Source organism: Schistocerca americana, chromosome X, assembly GCF_021461395.2.
Source record: "Schistocerca americana isolate TAMUIC-IGC-003095 chromosome X, iqSchAmer2.1, whole genome shotgun sequence".
NCBI classification, from domain to species: domain Eukaryota; kingdom Metazoa; phylum Arthropoda; class Insecta; order Orthoptera; family Acrididae; genus Schistocerca; species Schistocerca americana.
In genome coordinates this window covers 367,031,800-367,052,426 of record NC_060130.1, presented here as the reverse complement: position 1 = coordinate 367,052,426, position 20,627 = coordinate 367,031,800, and the positions used below count along the sequence as shown (strand labels likewise).

Below are 20,627 nucleotides of genomic sequence, written 5' to 3'. Positions count from 1 at the left end.
AACAAGATTTAATGCAAACAAGTGTGAGATTCGGGTCACAGCTAGAAAGAAAGATAGACCAACTAGCAGAGTAAGGATTGGACATGAACAACTGAAGAAGGTGGAAACTGTCAAGTACTTGGAAAGTGCGATACAGGAAACTGGAAGAAATGAGAAAGAGATCTGGCATACAAGCAGAAGCATTCTTGCGAAGTGTTAGGGGCTTGGTTTGGAAGAAAGACATCCCACAAAAAGGCAAAGAAGGGATATGCAGTAGTTACTACAGCCCAATACTGACCTATGCATCTGAAACATGGGTAATGAAGAAAGAGATGTAAGCAGATTACAGGCATGTAAAATAAAGTTCCTTGGAAGGAGGATAGGAGTAACAAGGAGTGAGAAGATGAGGAATGAAAGGGTAAAGGAAAAAGGGAAAGACGAGCCCTTGCAGAACAGGACAGGAACATCAAGGCTAAGATGGTATGTGCACTTACACAGAATGCAAAACAAGAGGATTCCCAAGAAGATACATGAAATGAAGATGAGAAGGAAACATCCAAGAGGAAGACCAAGGGACAGATGGCTGAAAAATGTGAAAGAATGTGTCGATAAAAGAGGCAAGGACTTGACAAGAGTGAATACAGAAAGATGGTAGGCAAACAGGACAAGATGACGAGGCTTATGTTCCAAACAGACGCAGCCTGGGGCTGGGAACTGTTGTTGTTGTTGTTGTTGATGATGATGATGATGATGATGATGTGCTACTATTACTTTGGTAACTCTTGTTGTAAATGTTGTATAGGAGGATTGAAAGTCATCATCTTATCCAAACAACTGATTATCTTCCACAGACAGTTTAAAAATAAAATAGAGATGTGGGTCTATATTCCACAAAATAAACCACCATAAAAATTTAAAATTATGCATATGAGTCAGAATGCAGTTTATTTTTATCTTTGAGGTACAACTGTAGTTAATTGTTGACAATTTGCTTCTATCAACAGAAGTAATCAGCTAGTAATCTGAAAAAAATACAAGGATTATGTGCTAGAACGAATTCCAAATTTGATCAAACAAAAGGTGGAGAGGAGACTAATTTTTGAAATGAACAGGTCATCTCCATAGGAGTTGAAAACAACTATTTTGAGTTTTCTTGGATAAAGAGTGGATTTCTTTAAACTGTACAGTGTTCTAAAAAAATCAAAATTACTCTTCACCATAGCATACTTCTTGACACACCAGTATTATATTGAGCATGCAATGGGGGATGCTATCTGAAATTACTCAAACTAGTCAAAATAAGGGGAAATGAGTAGCTAGAAATGTTGTTCAGTTGCACTGCAGCTTTTGGCAGCAGTTCTTCTGACACAATCCAAATATTCTTGACGCTACACTCTAGACATTCTCAAAGCAGGAGTTGGATACAAAGGTGTGGGAGGACAGCAGAAATCTGGCATGAAAAACTGAGTGACCATAAAATTAATCTTATTGTCCACCACCAAAACAAAATGAAATTAGAAGCAAACAGAATTTGAAAGAATGAATTATATTTGTCATTTCTGTGTAAGTATTGCAGATCATTTAAAAATACAGTATTCAAAAGCCTCTAAATGACATATGCATGGTATTAACCGATAATAGTTTCAGAATTGTTAGGCTGACAGCAATTAATACATACACAGACAACTATTAGTATACCACACTAGGTTCATCTATTCCCAATTCACACTCATTCACACATACTGATAGATTATTATTACAGCATATCACAACTAGTCTGAAGCACTCCAAGTCTTCACAGATGAGGTGCTTGCAACTGGTTTATGTATAATGAAGTTCTGCAAAGGTGTATGACCAGTGATGCAATACTACAGAAAATCCCGATGACTTTAATGGTCATGGACATGTTTTGTGCAAATTTTGTCTATGGCTGACAATATTCTGGTGCGAAAAATGTTTCTTATCTAAATATATTGGATATTATTGTTCTCAATCTTCACAAGTAAATATCCTGCACAATTTCCCACACCAGCCTTTTTTCTATTACTTAAATGTCCCCCACCCCACGCCACTCCGATCTTTGGCTCTAAAAACAACCACTTATGAATGAGACTGAATACTGTAAAATGCTAACTCAAATTTCAGAAGCTGCTGAAAGACAGATTAACATGAATATATTGCATTCAGGATACTCTACATTTGACTTTACCTGGATTTCTCCGAAGGAGTATATTATTTGCATTATTGTCAACATATTCCATTGTGCGACGCCTGTAGTCAGCTTTTCCTCCACCTCTACCAGTTACATTCCAACTCGGGTGAACAAGTGTGTCTGTCCTTGTAGGTGAGACTGGGACAGACAAACCTGCTATACGCCCACTGGCTTCCTCTCTTACTGGTCGGAAGGCAGAGTTCAAAACACCTGCAAGATAAAAACAAGTACATTCAGTAAAAGTTTCTTATAAATATGTTAGTAAATGACTTTTTACTGCACTGCCAAAGAAAAGTCACACATGTAAAAAACAAAGAGAGAGAGTGTGTGTAATTAAATTGTCCTTGAGACATATGAGGCAATTATACCTATTATAATGATAGAAGCTGAAGAAATAAATTAAAATCTGTGCCACAGCTGTAACTTGAACCCAGGTCTCCTGCTTACTAGGCAGATGTGGTAGCCATTACACCACCATAGCAGTACAGATAACACAGCTGTGTGGACTGCCCTTGTAGAATGCCCTCCCTAACACAAACTTCAATTCACACCTTCCGCCTATTTTTGCCCTTCTTAAACCATCAGCATTGCCGAGACTCTCTGGTATTATAATAGTACCCCAGCTTTGTACGTAATGGGGTGCTATTCCAATATCAGAGAGGCTTGGCAATATTAACAATTTATGAAGGGGAAAATAGGCTGAAGGCATGAACTAAAGTTTGTGTCATGAAGGGCACTGGACTAGGGTAGTCCATGCAGCTGTGGTATCTATACTGCTACAGTGGTGTAACGGCTAGCACATTTGTCTAGTAAGCGGACAGCACAGTAGCTCAGCGTGTTTGGGCAGAGAGCTGGCTGGCCTATGTAATAAAATAACTGAGTGAAGGGTTCTACAACAAACTTCAACAGATGTCATGTGACTTCCGCTATGACCAACAATAATGTACAAATTGAAGAAAAAAAAAGTAAGTAGGAGACCCGGGTTCAGGTCCCAGCCGTGGCACACACTTTAATTAATTTCTTCAGCTTCCATCATTATAAAGAGAGAGGAGACTAGCAGAGCAAGAAGGCAAAAAGAGGCAACTTACAATGGAAAATGCATCCCATAACAGTACTTATCAGCCATGGGGAGCATTTGTTCATGTGACGGCTAGCATGATGCAGCTGTAACGGATAAACAAGATTTTTGTTTTAAGCCAGCTTACATTAAACACTTTATTCACGACCATGTGCTATATTTGCAAGACTGTGAAGAAGACGTGTCAAAGCGTCACTCACAAGGTGAACTATGATGGGCCATATTTAAATATAATTAAGAAACACACAGATTTCCACTTCTTTTCAAATGCAACTGATTATGTAGGTTTACGAAAGTGACAATCTTGACACTTATGGGTATCTTTATGCTGGTGCAGTAGTAAGGATTTCACAAATCCTTGATTGTATAGCTCTTGCCTCAGGTAAGAATACCTCTAAATGCAAGCCATTAATTGGATGGAGTGACCAACTTGATCTCCCAGTCTTAAGATTTACACAGCACATGTAATGCTCTCAGGAGACCCCTTGTCGCTCACAATGCTACCTTGTTGCATTGAGAGCAGCTTTGCAAGAGAAATGGACTTCACTTTCTAAGGACTTCACAGGTTTTATTACCAGCTCGACACATCATTCTATGTACCACTGGATTAATGCACCTTGTTCAGTTGTTACTTGTATTATACAAAACTTGCACATCCATTTCATAAATTTCACGTATGTCACATATGTCAATTCTTTCTTAATAGTAGTTTTTGTGCTTTACTTACACCATGTTATGCACTTTTCACCTTGCTAAGTTCCGTCAAATCTGACATACAACATTCTGTTATTTTAAGTACAGATGCCAAGTTCATGTGGCATATAGAGAAACTGGAAGATATGAATTTTATTAATATGCTTCACTATGTCATCATGGAAAAATTAATTTTTTTTTTAAGGATTCATACACCTCTCCAAAATATTCATCAATAAAACCTCCCTCAAAAGTATAACTGTGTCACCAGGTCCTGACAGAGAGGTTCAATTAAGTATGTGAATCCTGAAGATGGAGCATCCTGTTGACAACAGGAGTGAACTAACAAGTGGCATCAGTTCTTAACAGGGATGAACTAACCAGTGGCATTAGTTATTGCTGCACACTTTACAGTTGAACGCAGTTTAAAAATTACAGGAAATTTTGCTCAAAAGACCTAAATTAATATAATTTATTAAAACAGTGTTAAATTCTAAGTACAGCTAAAGGAAACAGAACAGACAAAAATGATGTCATACATTACTGTACCAGCAGTGGTATGTGAAAAGGACATGAAATATTTCTGCTTTATAATGTCCTCTCTCATAGGTTTCACATAAAATACATTATAATTTAAACAGTTTGGTGTTACAACTAATAAATTTTTAACTACATCATGTAATAATGCAGGAAAGATAATATATTTATCCCATAGATCAAGTGTCAAAAGAATGGAATGTACCAACAATGCTGCTTGCTATGTGGGACAAACGGTTTGAAGCCAGGTTCAGCAAACGTGGCACTTTATGTCATCAAAATGTGGTAGAAAAGTCTAATTTTGTCACCCCCCCTTCTTGAAAGTGGGCACAGTGTATCAACCTTTTCCTCACATATGGGGATACTCCAACCATGTGAGAAGGATAGACTTATGGACCTGATGAAGGAATTTGAAATTTTTTACCATCACTTGTCGTCTCATAGGACACTGAGAAGGTGGCCATGGGAAGCTTTCAATTGTGCGAATTATTTTTTTAAAAAAACATTGGGATTCAACTATTATGAGCTGATTCCAACAAACAAGCTGATCTGACAATAATGACCTATCTATGATCACATTCCTTCCACATCTTATATGAGTAATTAGTTTCTGGGGACAAATATACTTCCCACATGATGTAGTTGAAAATTTATTGCTTTTAACATTAGACTGAGTAGCTTATGATGTATTTTAATGTGAAATCTATGAGAGAGGACATTATAAAACAGAAATATTTTGTGTCCTTTTGACATACTGCTGCTAGTACAATAGCTTATGACTCCATTTTTCTCTGTTCTAATTCCCTCAACTATAATTAGAATTTAACATAGTTTTATTAAATTACATTAATTTAGGTCTTTTGAACAACAGTTTCTGTATTTTTTAAACTATGTTCAACTTTAAAGTGTGTAGCAATAACTGATGCTACTTGTTAGTTCACACAAGTACCACCATGTATGTATAACTGTAACACGTTAGGCAGTTGTTTTGTTCCAACCACCTTATTAATTTCATAAATTTTTTTTTTATTTTAAAGTAACTGAGAAAGAAAGTTAATATATGTTGTCAGTGTGAACGCAACCTCTGACATGAATAGTCCAGGTGGGACTATGTGTGTATTTATAAGTAGTTTCATTGTTTTAAGTAACAGTTACTGGTATGTACTTTATCACTGACTCATGTTTGATCTCATGCAACTGTCCATATAATAAGGAATACTTGTTACCTTATTGTAACTGGTTCTTTATATGTCTTACCACTGAAGATGGATACACATTGACGGAAATCTGGATTTGCAATAAACATTATTTGTGAGTGATTGCTGTAGCCTTTACTACTTGAAAATTTGAGGAAGTTATTCAGAGAAAGGACTACTGACCAATGGGAAAGGAAAAACATTAGAGTGGGAAGAAACCACAGATAGTAAGAAAGGAATACATGAAGAGGACGGGGGAAAGTCAATAATCGCACAAAGCAAATATTTATCCCTTTGAAAGTCCCTCCCCTTTTTCCCTTACACACTTCACCAGGTCACAGTAGCTGCTGTCCAGTAAATATTCCACCTAAAGATTAACTCAACATACTCCCAAAGACTGAGCTCACTTTTGTTTCAAACAACCTTGTTTCAATCTACTAACAAATTATATCTCAATAAATAATTTAATAATAGCAGCACAATATTCTCACTCTCTCCATCTGTTCTATTAACTACAACAATAACCCTCATCACTCACATTCAATACCGACAAACTAATCCTCATAACATCCACATCTACAGTCCCAATGTCCAGCCAGCATACCCTTAAAAGCGGTCACTCTTGGGTCCCAGGACCTACCTATCATTCTCCGACTGTTTCACACACTAACACAATCATGGGGATAGTACAATAAATGCAACTAGAGATGCTACATGCGCAACGCATTATCACATGGGACCAGCACTGGACTGCAAGTGGACAAACTATAGTGTCAAAAATGGTAGTAACATAAGAAGCTTAAAACTCTAGGATATCAGTACTGATCAGGGGGGGAAAAATTGAATAATCACAAAAAATAATCTATGTTATTAATTGGAAAAAAATCCTTCCATGATTAAAGGGTAGGGGACGTAAAGAACAAATGAGAAAACAATAATGGTAAAAACTCGAGAGAGTGAAGGGCCCAAGAAATGTGTTGCGTGTAAAAATAATCATTATTTTGTGTGTGTGTGTGTGGGGGGGGGGGGGGGGGGTGCGAGGAGATAAAGGGAAATATGTAGAGGTACAGAAAACACTTACAAGGGAATGGTCCAATAAAACATGTCGAAACATAACCCGATATTTTTTTTGCAGGAAGAAGACACTGAAAGAAATGCACTGCCAAAATTTTAGCTGCTAAGAGACACTGCAATTATTTTGTAAAAAAATGTTGAAGTTACACATTTTTGCTGTGCAAAGAACAGCTTATAACAGTGGTTTGTATATCCCTGCCTGCCTAGCCCTCAACTTGTCGAATTACTCACGCAATGCCGCATAGTGGGATTATCTGGAGTTCACAGACAACAATTTTAAGCACCTAAAGCCTGGTTTACAATGGAGGGAATGGAAGCAAACATGTGCAAATGAGCATTTGTAGAAAATTCACTACAATTTGCTTGTATATGGGAAGAATAGCTTATACTAGAGGGAATGGATGAGAATACAAGGTAGCAAACATTGTCAATGACTGCTATGTTAGTAGTGTTTAGTTTTTGGAGCTAATATTTGGCATACAGGATACAACTATCTTGTTAGAGCCAAAATGCGAAACTTTGCTATTCAGTGTGGATTATTTTGCATGGCGAGCGCACAGTTCTTGATGGAGCATGCAAAATGGTGCAGGGAAGGAAAAATTTAAGTGTTTCAATTTGTATGGAAGCGTGGCATATGTGGAGATCAAACACTTTACACATAATTGCTTCTCCATCTGTTCTTAGCCTAGTTCAAAATTTTCCTTGTATGTCAGCTGCTGTTTTCCCCTGGTTTCTCATTACTATTGAGGGGAAACTTATAAACAAAACACTAATTACCGACGTCGAGCATCATCTCAAGAGGTGACACAGCCAGTGTTTCCACTACACGTGTAAGGTCTAATGGTCATTTTTTTCCACCCTAAAACAAAAATGGTCTAGTGGCAAAGTGCGCGCTTCGCAATCCAGAGAGCATGGGATCAAATCCTGTTCAGACTACAATCTTTTCACTATGATTTTTAACAGAGCATTCTCTTCTCACAGCTGTTTTAGTGGCCACAAAAGACATGGTTCGAATTGCACGTTAAGCTGCAAGTCTCCACTTTCTGATTAGGTAACAGCGGAAGGTTAGGAACATTTCAGTAGCTGCACTGGCATCCAGCTGAAAGACCTGCAAGGGGCCTACCAGGTACACCAGACAGGATTCTCTTTTGCTTGTGCTTGTTAGCTTGTTTGCTCCAGAGAAAACCTGGCTTAAGCTAGACAAACATTTTTTTGAATAACTTCACATCGACAGTTCAATTCTTGCACATGTAATTGTGATAAAAGTGGCTAGCAGAGAAAATAAAATAATGCACTGTCTGATGTCACAGACGACTTGGATTAATGAAGCCTTGTAATTTGTTGAAATGAAATTTGTCTTGCAGTACTGCATTTTATAACAATTTCTGTAGGTCGTTCCTTATAATAATGTTTGAATGTTGTACACTTGACTATCAGTGAAACAGTTCTTTGTTTATTCCCTGTAGTTTTCCCAAAAATGTGAAATGTCTATTGGATGACAAAAACAAACCTTTTTCTTGCATCAGGCACACCGGACAAAGGAAAAATCGATGCAGTGAGGCACTTCACAGTAACCACTAGTTTTATTTAGACATAACTGGGATGGAGTCACAAATGGTACCAGCCATTGTTCTGCATACTGCGCTGCGTACCAGCATACTTGATCAGATTCATAAAGCATGGCGAAGAAAACTGGTAATGCACAAATGACTGGAGCTTAAGAATACTGTTCCGTTGATAAACCTGAAATGAGAGAGAGGTATTGGAAATTACATCTGATAATTTTCTGAAAAATGCTTTCCACTATCGAAAAAATTCTTTATCGAGATGTTGAATCGCCCTAGTACTTCCAGACAGAATCCACATTACATCTACAGATTTTTTTGTCATCCTCCACAAAAAAAGAGGCGTCATTATGTACAGACCAGGACCCAAGAAAAGCAATGAATTAGTTTCTGCAGTTGGCATGAATAAGTTTCAAACGAAACGTTGAAAATTACTCCTTCCCATTTTTTCCAGATTTTGATACCTCGATTACAAGATTTTTGCAACTTAACTGACCATTTTTTAAAATTTTTGGTCCTAATTTGCCTTGTGATTCTTGAAGACAGATATACAGCTGCGGAAACAGTAAACCACTCATACTGATAACTGGCATTAACATATATGAATGTGTCATTGCAGTCATTGAATGGGCAACCGTCTTTTTTTCACCCTGAAATGATAAAGTGCATTGTGCACACCGTTCTTTCACAAAACCAGACTGATCAGCATTATAAACAGCAGTTGCAGGGATAACAACAAGTTTTGTCTTTACATCAGCTACGAATTTTTATACAGTAATGACTATCACTGGTAGCTGCTCTGCATGTTTACATGATGTGAACTTGGTAATTTTATGTCGTCCTATTCCGTATGATTTCTTCAACCTGAGTAACCAGGTCAATGATGCCTGGAAATTAGTGACTGTTCATGTCAGGCGCAATTCAGAGGGCCCGGTCTCGTGGATCTCAGTTGGTAATGATGCATAGCCTCTCACTAGCAGTTCTAAACCTTTTGAACCGCTGCTCATTCAGATGGTTTTGGGTTTCTGTTTGGGCCACATTTCTTCCTTCAAGTAATTCATTCTTCCATTCGTACAGTTCACGCTACGATTTTAGGAAATGAAAATGCCTTTGCACACTGCAGAACTTCAAGTGTTTTTTCCGTCCTTGATATCATTCAAATTAATTTCAAGGAAAGCAACTAACAAATGACACACATGTAAATCCTAAGGAGAAGTAGGTGATTTTGGCTCGAAACCACGTTCTTCACATTTCATTACTGCTAAATTGAGAATGTTAATTGGAGTCCACATTACTGTGAAACTTGAAGAAAAAAAGGCACTATTAGCAGGCATGTTTTACAAAAGCACAATAAATGTTAATTCAGCTTTATCTGTATAGTCAATACTCACCAATACTGCAAAAAGCAATTGATAATTTGTAATACATGTTACTTGAGTGGCTAATTTGAGAGAATAGTAACTGTGTACCATACTGTCACAGAAACTATCGACAAACAATAACCTAAAATGTCCTTTACAAATTATGATTGGGTTGTGTCATGTTTCCTGTTTACAAATGTACTGCCAACCACGGCTGTGTGTGAGCTTAGTTGCACATCCACAGTTGTTACAATGCCAGTAGAGGTGTACATTTATACTGTCGCCTAGCGTGCTACAAATTTGGCAATTTTCAGCTATTTCTTTTTTTAAATCCTTGCAGTGCCTCTTAGCAGCTAAAATTTTGACAGTGCACTTCCTTCATTGTCTTTTTCCCGTGTAAAAAAAATTTGGGTAGGTTTCGACATGTCGTATTGGACCATTCCCTTGTTAGCCCCACTGGACAGTGGATGGGTGACTATGCATAATACAGAGTGTAACAGAAGAAAATATGGCCAAAGTTTCATGGAACATTACTCACACATAGAGGAACAAAATGTGTTCGATGGAATGGGTCCAGAAACACTTTATTTCTATGTTAGACCTTACTTTCTAATTCTCTTCTCAATCACATTAATCATGGGAAACACACAGAAACAGAACATAGCAGCATCACAAGCAATGTTTTCTTACACAAAGTGTTCAAAATACCCTCTTGGTGAGAATGTACAGTATGTTGCAAATCTTGGATTCACCATCAGTGTTTGTTGTTCCAATTGAATGAAGGTAATGTTGAGATATGACTCACTTTGTTGTTTGTGTTGAGATGTGACTAACTTCATTGTTCTATTAGCATCACACACAGAGCATGAACTATTTAATGTTCATCATGGAATCATTCCAGTACAGTACAATGGAAGTGTACTCAAATGTGAAGTTCTCAGATGCCTATGCAGATACCGTGGTGGTGAACCTAAGTATTACATCTTAATGTACATTCTAAGCACATGCAAACACGAGGGTATTGTGACCATTTGGTGAAAGAAAACATTTTATGTATTGCTGGTATGTTCTGTTTCTATGTATTTCCCATGATTAAACTGATTATGAAGAGTATTAGAAAATGAGCTCCAACATGAAAATATAACACTTATGGACCCGTCCATAAAACACATTTTATTCCTAAATGTGAGATGAACATTTCCTGAAAATCTGCCGTATTTGTTTGTTACATCCTGCAGAAAGTACTATTCCTGTAATCTGAAAGGAATTTTTGCTGAGAGGGTCTGGATACTACAGATAAATGAAAACACAGATATTTCCCTCATTTCATTCTGCTAACACGTGGCAGACAGCAACTGTTGATCTCTGTTCCAGAAGAAATTTCCCCAGATGTTCATTATCAAAAACAAACACCATGTCTCTCAGTACACAACTTGTCACCCAGGGGATTTTGAGAAATCTGACATAAAATATAATTTTATCTAATGTACTAATGTACTGATGAGTCAGTTGAAACTCCAGGTAGGAATATCAAAATGTAGGAAAACATAGATTGCTACTTACTGTAAAGAAGACATGTTAAGTTGCACACAGGCACAAAGATACTTCCACAAAGCTTTAGGCCACAGCCTTCATCAGCAAAATGAAAAACACATACCATTCATGCACACAAGCAAGCACACCTCACGCGTATGACTGCCAACTCTGACACTTTGGCCAGAACGTGTGGATGAGGTGTTCTTGTTTGTGTGTATGAGTGGCGTCTGTTTCTCTTTTGCTGAAAGCTGTGGCCGAAAGCTTTGTGTACGTGTCTTTTAATTGTGCCTGTATGCAACTTAATGTGTCTTCTTTACCATAAGTAGCAATATATCTTTTCCTAGATTGTTGACAAGTCAATTCAGTGCTTTGTAATTGTGGATTTGGGTTAAAGTCCACATACTGATTACAAAGAAAATGTTCTTTTTTCAGTGTATATTTTCTTCACAAAACCACCAACATTATAATATTATAAATAGTTTTATTCATTTAATGTGGAAGAATTTCTCTAGTGGGGGACATTTGCTGCATTTGGTGCAGCAAAGTGCAGAACATATAAGTGAAATTATGTTTATGCCATAGAACAATTCACTTAAGGTTTACTAACACACGCAAATTTGGGTTCACTATAAACAATAATAAAATAAATATTAATTGTACATGATAAACATGTGAATTATGTTAAAATACATTATATATTCTGTAAAAACCTGACATTAAAATTCTGGTTATATTGCGAAAACAGTATATTTAAATTAAAAACAGGTATCCTCAAATTTTATCACTTGCCCAGCAAACTGACTTACCAATTTTTTTAAGCTGAAACTGGTCCTAACGGTTTTCAATGATGAACACCTGTGTCAAATATCAATTGTTATTTGATTTTTTCCCCTTAAGCACACTGTAATCTAAGAGTGTCGTTTGTATTTGTGGGTTAGTGGCACTCAACATCGAGGTTATCAGTGCCCATATGAAAATTGAAACGAATGTAGCTAAAAAAAAAACATATCACACCATTTATCACCCACTCAGTCACATTAGCTCACAATATGGAAAACACCACAAATGGCGAGATGTATGAGAACTTAAATAAAACCCAACGAAGACCACAGCGAAACTAAAAGAGATTGACAGCAATATATGGCTGACTGATCACTTACCAAAACACAGATGAGTCAGCCACCCTGATAACATGTTAAAAATGATACCCTAAAATTTCTGGGAACAAGTCAGACACTTCTCAAAACTGTAAGAGTCGTACCACATTCATTTGATTGTCATCTAAAACAGATGGCAAATATTTCAGAAAATAAGCTGCCACCCTTTACACCAAAAATAAAATACTGTCTTGTAAAATGTGGTGAACTGTGATCTGTATGCCACAAGCACTACACATTGGAGGGGCCTCACACCAGAGCAAGAAGCTACACGTCATAGGGCTGTAGCCTATGCAAAGATGAGTAAGGAGGACCTCATACTGCCTGTGTGGCTGAAAGAAGGTATGCCACGGCCATGTTGAGGACTTACTGAGTTGCAACTTATTATTTGTCATTTACAGACATTCTTCTTCCCATCGATGCACGACTCTGTACCTCAACAGCAAAGTGAGCGGATCCAGGAGGATGGCACATTGAACTAACTCAGGATCATATGTCCTTGGTTGCTATATCCACCCTTTCGTTCCCTGCAACGCGCATGTGCCCTGACACCCAGCGAAAGACATCTCCTTCCCCAGCCTTTGTAGCCGGAGGAGGGCATCATGGATATTTTGGACTACTTATCTGCTTGGGACAAACATTGTAGGGAGTGAAGGGCACTCAGGGAACATACAAGGAATTTAGCATTCTTAACGTGTCTCATCTGCTCCAGTGCCTCCAAGATTGCGTGCAATTCCATGTCAAAGACAATAAAGTCTTGAGGCAGTCAGATCTTGAGGGTATTATCAGGGAAAATAACAGAGAAACCAACGGAGACCCACTGTTTAGACCCACCCATAAACACAGCTACACAGTTGTGGTGCTCAGATAAAATTTCATAAAACAATGTATTGAAAATGGATGGAGGACTGGAACCTGTCCTGTACTGCACTATATCTTGTTCCACATCAAGTGTCTAAAACACATGCTGCAAGCAGAACCCATATGGCCTTGTTGCTCATGGATGATTGGAGAAAAGTTGTTCCAGCCACAGATAAGTAACAACATGGTTTGCAGCAGGTGAAGTCACAGCAGTGAGGAACTTACAAGGTGTGATCAAAAAATAAAGGGAATTTTTTAATTTTGTGGGCTTTATACACACTATTTTCAAAATATCTTTTTTGTCTTGTTGGCACCCATGTTCCTCATGTATGTTTGCACTTTCAATTCTTTTGAGTATTTACTTTATTGTTGACAACTGAAAAGGTTATACAAGTTTTCGAGTGCTTGGTGTATTTTTACTTTCAAAAAGATGCATCAAAAATTTTGCATTAAATTTTGCTAGAAAAGTGGAATAAAGTACACCACCACTTTTAAATGTTGAATTAAATTTTGCTTGAAAAATGGAATAAAGTACACCACGACTTTGACATGTTGAATGTGGCTTTGGAAAATCTGCTATGAATAAGACAAAAGTTTGAGTGGTATAAATGTTTCAAAGAGGGTCAAGAAGATGCTGAAGATGACCCTAGCGCATGAATTACTGATGACAATATGGAAGAAGTAAAGAAAATAGTTCTGGAAAATCACCGAATCAACATTAGAGAGGTTGCTGATGTTGGCGTAGCTTTTCATTCATGCCAAGCAATTTTTTCGATGTTCCAGGCATGAAATGTGTAGCAGCAAAGTTTGTTCCGAAACTGTTGAATTTCGAGCAAAAATGACTTTGCATAGACACTGCTCAGGAATTGTAGAATGAAGCTGATAGTGATCCAGAACTCCTAACGAAGGCTGTAACAGGTGACAAAACATGATTACATGGTTATGATGTCAAAAGCAAGATCCAGTCATCCCAGGGGAAACTGCCTGAAAAGCCCAACCAAGAAAAAATTCAAGAAGTTCAGTCACACGTGAAGGTTCTTCTCACTGTTTCTTTTGATTACAATGGAATAGTGCATCTCGAGTTCCTGCCTTATGGTCACATGGTCAATAAGAAATACTACCTGGAAGTTATGCACTGTTTGCGTAAAGCAGTCCGAAGAAAATGACCAGAACTGTGGCAAAACCACCCATGGAAATTGCATCACTATAATGCTCCCGCTCACATCTCAATGCTTGTTCATGAGTTTTTGGCAAAAAACAAAACCATTACATTGCCTCAACCCCTATATTTGATGAGTATGGCCCTCTGCAACGTCTTCCTATTTTCAAGACTGAAGAGAACCATGAAAGCGTGTGGTTTTGTCACCACTGATGAGATGAAAACAGAACCACTGAAGGAGCTGAACACCATAGTGATAAATGAGTTCCAGAAGTACTTCCAAGACTGGAAAAATCACTGTCTTAAGTGTAGTATATCTCAGGGGGGATTACTCTGAAGAGGACAAAGTTGATGTTGACGAATTAATAAAATAACTTTAAGAAAAATAAAATTCCTGTTACTTTTTGATCACACCTGGTAAATGCCTGATGCATCATGAGGAGCTGCCACCAGTTGGTAACAGTTCTCCGGCCTAAGCACAGAGATTAGGTATGGCACTGGTCCTATAAACACCTGCAGCGAATATGACTTCCCCCCCCCCCCCCACCCCACCCCCCCCCCCCCCCACCCCAGGGAATAGAGTCAATACTCTTCAGATAGGAGGACCTCGCTGATCCATATACTGTGTACCCATAAGCTAGCTGTGATCACACAAACACACTATAAAACTGGAGCAGACATGCCCTGTCGGCTCTTCAAGACTCGTGGCTAAGGCACGTTACGATATTCGGTGCCTGCTGCTTGCTGGATGTCAGGTGTGGTAACCATGCCAATTTGGAGTTAAAAATGAGGCCCAGAAACCTCACTGAGTAGCTAAAATGTAGAATGGTGTCCCTCATATGTGAGTCAGGTAAATTTAAAGTCCTATGAGAATGATTAAAACGAACACACAAACACTTATCTGCAGAAAAGTGAAAACCTGTCTTTGCAGCCTGCTCCTTCAACCTGTAAGTTGCAATTGTTGCTGTTGCAACACTAGAGGAGAAACAGAAAACTGCAAAATCATCCACAAATAAGGAGCATTGTACAGGACTCCTTACCATAGTCATGGTACTATTCATGGCTGTGGCAAAGAAGGTAACACTTTGAACACTGCCCTGAGGGACAAAATCATTTTGCCCAAAATAATCTGACAATGTGCCATCATCTCAGGACCCAAAAAACCACTTCGACAGAAAAGACCATACGAAGATGGGGAGATGGCAATGCAAGTCTCACTGCTGGAGTTGTGCAAGAATACTGTGTCTCCCAGTAGTGTCATACTGTCACAGTGAAATACTGATGTTGGAGAATATACTAAGACAGTGATGTTTACTTCAGAAAACCTGCTGAATAGCTGGCTCTAGCAGGATCAAGTTGTTAGTGGACAGAAATCTCGAGAATCCACATCGAGAGTGGTGAATGAGCTGCCTGGTCTCTAACAACAAGACGAGTTAACCATTCGCTCCAGGGTCTTTCCTACACAGCTTGTCAAGGCGACACTCTGTGACTACTGGGGAACATGTGGTCCTTTCCTGGTTTGAGGAGAGGTATCAAAATTGTCTCTGTCCACAAGATGAGAAAATTGCCTGTGTGCCATATCCAGTTACAACAGGTGCTGTTGGCAGATGTCAAAGTATGCAGTACCAGATTTGGTCATGACCGTGTGCAGTATCATGAGTCTTAGACAATGTCAAATCCAGCTCCCACAAGGAGAAAGGGCAGTTGTATGAGACAGAATTGTTGGTTCTGAAGTCCAACTTGCTCCTCTCTTCAGTCACACAGTAGCGGTGGAATGCTGGATCCTGGCTGGCATTGGCAGTTGTCATTGCAAAATGCTCTGCCATCATCTGAGCGATGTCTCCAGATGTTGTTTGGAGACACTCCTGTTTCAAAACTTCTGCCATTCTAGGAATGCTTGCCATGACCTTTTCTTACTCTCCTTAATTACACATCGAGCCTGGCTCATGCGACTCTAAAGGCTGTGAGATTGTCTGCTGTTGAGCGATATTTAAACTGTCAAAGAGCCGCATGCCTGTTCTAGGTTGCTGAGCAGCACTCATCGGTCAGCAGCACTCATCGGTCAGCAGTATGATGGATCACTCGTGTGATGTGGTCCACTCATTCCTGGACGCTGTCACAGTGTTCAAATGACAGCCGGTTGGCTGAACAGCATCTAGATAGCCTTGCTGATCATCCATTTTGGTGGCTTCTGTTAAAGTAATGCTCCATCCAGTAGGTGGACCCACAGTGGAAAGTGGTCACTGGAATGACAGTCATCAGTTGCTTCTCACTGAGCAGAGTCTGCAAGGGCTGGAGAACAGAAAGAAAGGTCAATGGCTGAGGATGACCCAATAGCAGCTGAGAAATGCGTGCGACCGCCTGTGTTGAGGATGCACAGCTTCTGAAACATCATGAGGTCTCGGGGCAAATGTAGTTCGTGCCCCATAATACATTATGGGCATTGAAATCTAACAGTAGGAGAAATGGGTGGACCAGATGTTCTGTAAGGTCTGTGAGAGCTGCAGTGTCTATTGCATCCTGTGGAGGTAAGTAAAGGTGCAGATAGTGATCATCTGACCCACACGAACAGAAACAGCTATGGCTTGTAGGTCGGTAACCGAGGAGACAGCAGAGGAGTGGTGTATGTTACTGACAAACACAGCAACCTCTCCCTTGGCCATTTACCCAGTCAGGTCACCCTTGTGATAAAGGGTATAAACCCATAGTACAGGGGCTTCCAACATTTTAAAATGAAGTTCTTGCAAACATAAGCACAGGGAGCATCTCTGTGCTAGGAGTTCCAGTTCCTCCACATGTCCTGAAACCATTAATGATCCATGTAGTACGGGAGCCATTTATCACGGGGGTTGCACTTCAATTGTTTTTCTGCCAGGAAGGGGAGCCCATAGTGGGTGGAAGCTATGTCTTGGGGGCGAGATAAGTGCCCTAGGCCAACATCAAGGCTCATTGACTCCGAAGACAAATTATGAGAGATATCACAAGAGAGCAACACTGACATTGTCAGACTGCTTACTTCCCGTCTCCATCAGCAGCTGATTCTTTGCCTTTGACTTTGATTTCTTTACACGGGGACACTTTGGATGCACAACTGCAGAGGTGGCAGTGACAGTGCTGGAATGAATCTTTGGAGGAGCACCAGGTGTCACAACGTTGGCAACTATAGCCTTTTCTGATGTTCTGCTTCAAAGTAACCGCAGCAGCATAAGTGCATTGACAAACACAGGCACTAGTGCTGACACTTCAAACCTCCATTTGTGTAGCTGCATCAATCTTCTGTATTGTTAGTTTAAGAACAGAAGCAACGGAGGTAGCAAACACGGGGGGGAGGGGGGGGGGGGGGGGGTGCATACCCTTACAGATCTTTTTGGCCTCACCATATGGGATGCACTTCATTATTTTAATTTCCTGTCTCTTCCTTTCTTCAAGAGAAACACTGTAGTCCCTACTCCAGACAGGGTGATCTCCAGAGCAATTTACACACATTGGAGGATTCGAACATCCGACTCTGTCGTGAGCAGCCTTACCACATATGCCACAAGTGGATTCTCCCTTACAACCAAGAGCAGTGTGCCCAAAGTGCTGGCATTTAAAACAGCACATTGGATTGGGGACATAAGGCTGCACACTTAGGTGAAGAAAACTTGCCTTGATGTGGTCTGGAAGTTTCGTGCTGTTTAAAGTCTGTATAAATGAGTCTGATTTGACTAGATCACCATCCATCCTTTTCATTATGTTTTGCATATCAACAATGCTTTCTTAGCTGAACTCAGCTTTCAGTTCTTCTCTGGTTATGCCAACCAGATCCCTGCAAGTTATGTCACCTTTCCTGTAATTCAAGGGGTTGTACAGTTCAGTTTCTGTCGCATACTCAACAAGGCACTGAGCTTTTTGGAGGCTCTTCACTTATTGGAAACTACGTTTTTATACCAACAGTGCCCCACTGTGCAATTTCTAGACAGATATTAAATTTCCAGCAATGTCCTTTAAATGTAAAAAGGGGAAACTTTCTTGAAGTTGCCCTCTTTCCTCTTCACTACTATAAACACGTTCTGACCAGCAATGTGCGTTCTGTTACTATTAATGTATGTACTCTGAAAAATCCCTGAGACAGGAGGGCTGGCTACATGAGCCCTCTTGTTGGTTTGGAAGCTGATATCCACTGGGAGTGGAAAAATTTAATTTTGAGGATTCCACCTCGGTTCCATGAGCAGCCAGGGAAATATGAGTCCACTCAGACAGAGCCCCATGTGCCTGAGTAAGACTTATACATCTGAGGTGCAGCAGGTTTCCCAAAGGTTACATATAAACGACTCTTAATAGCCAAGCATTTCATCAGCGTGCAGCACACCTTGACATTGAGCGTTCTTTTTACAGAGGTTTTTCCATCCTCACAATCTGAGCGGTCAAGCCAAGATCTTCATTCCCTGTGACACACAACATTCCACCATTGTGCTGTACAGTGGTTGCTGAAGCACATCCAAAGCTTATGATGGCACTTACCATTCCCCAGCTCAGGAACCATGGGGTCGTCACATCCTTACCCAGGAAACGAATGCTGAGCCTCAAAGGGCTAAGAGAGTGTTACACCAGACACATTTTACTTTTATTGATAAAGCATCATCAGCTTTGCTACTATAAACATAGCATACATAACATGTTTCTCTATTTTGATATTTTAGATTAATGAATGCGCTACATAATTTACTTACAGTGTTTATTGCTGCTTTTTATATTTTTTTGAAGTTGAGAAGTTTTTCTCTCTTAAGGCAGAAAAATCAAACAACTACCATATTCACTCGAATCTAAGCCGCACTTTTTTTCCGCTTTTTGTAATCCAAAAACCCGCCTGCGGCTTAGAATCGAGTGCAAAGTAAGCAGAAGTTCTGAAAAATGTTGGTAGATGCCGCCACAACTAACTTCTGCCGTCGAATTATGTAGCGCCACACAGGCATGCTTTGCAGGCACAAAATACTGGCGACAAAACCTCTGCATCAGTAGGGGGGGGGGGGGGGGGGGAAGAAGTAGTGTAAGGCGAGCTTTTTTTCACCGCCCCGAGTTTCGACCACTGCATTTTCATACATTATCCAACTAAGTAAATACAAATTCCGTATTGTTCATCTTCGAATGTAGCAGCATTTCAATGTACTACGAAAATCCGACTGGCAAGATTGTTTGGGATGTTTGTCAATATGGCCAAATCTACGTTCTGAATTTTTTCCTACCTGTGACAAGAGATCGTTGCTAATAAGAACTTTTATGAATTGTGAATCGCATGCAGTATTCTTTTCATCATAAGAATAATACCGTACAAATATAAACATGTTGCCATGTATTCTTTCGTGTTTGCTGCTATCTCATTTAAATCCAGTTTACCTAATAAACTACGAAACTAGGGTAAGACAACAGCAAACACGGAGTAATATACATATCATGCCATGTTTATTTTCGTATTGTTCTTATGCCTAGTAGTGATACAGTTAGAAATGAAGCACGACAATTGACAAGATTTTTAAATCTAAGATGACTAATTTCTGTGCAGAATGTAATGTACTACAGAGGCGTCTGCAAAGATTTTCAACCGGAGAAAAATTTTCGCTAAACTCTCGTTCAGAATATCTTCTATCATACGCAATTTTTTTAAAAAAAAAAAAAAAAAAAAAAAAAAAAAAAAAAAAAAAAAAAAAAAAAAAAAAAAAAAAAAAAAAAAAAAAAAAAAAAAGGGCGGTAGCGTGCACAAAAGCAAGCCATGCCGCGAGCGGCGACAGGTCGTAAACACTCACTATCAGAATGCGACAAACAATGCATGACACAGTACAGTTATGCATTTTCGGCGTAGAGTGACGTAAACATCTATAACAAAGAGAACGACACTTACCAGATCAAAGAAAAATAAGCAATCAATTCAAACCAGACGAAGCACGTGAAAAAGAAATGGTACCCGTACAAATGGGTACGGAGCACCTGACGCATAGCAATGGCTACATGGTAAAGCTTAACTGCTAAGCTTAAGACTCGAACCGAACTACTGTAGCTGTATAGTCATTCATTCGACCTAAATTGTGTTTCATATTACAGTGGACAAACTTTGTTTCGATTTGGATGTGCGACCTAAAACTTTTCTCTCCCTTGGAATTTCGAGTCTCAAATTTCAGGTGCGGCTTAGAATTGGGAAATTTTTTTTTCCCTGATTTCGAGTCTCATTTTTCAGGTGCGGCT

The 20,627-nt window shown here is 39.2% G+C and overlaps 1 protein-coding gene across 2 annotated transcripts in view; it reads right to left on the bottom strand.

Moving 5' to 3' along the window:
• The window catches only part of LOC124554861 (GTPase-activating protein and VPS9 domain-containing protein 1), a 345,101-nt gene that overhangs the window by 126,665 nt on the left and 197,809 nt on the right, over positions 1-20,627 (bottom strand). For both annotated transcript variants that reach the window (XM_047128529.1, XM_047128530.1), the window contains exon 16: positions 2,189-2,401. In XM_047128529.1, coding sequence (XP_046984485.1) covers positions 2,189-2,401 — 213 coding nt within the window. The remainder of the gene's footprint in view (positions 1-2,188; positions 2,402-20,627) is intronic.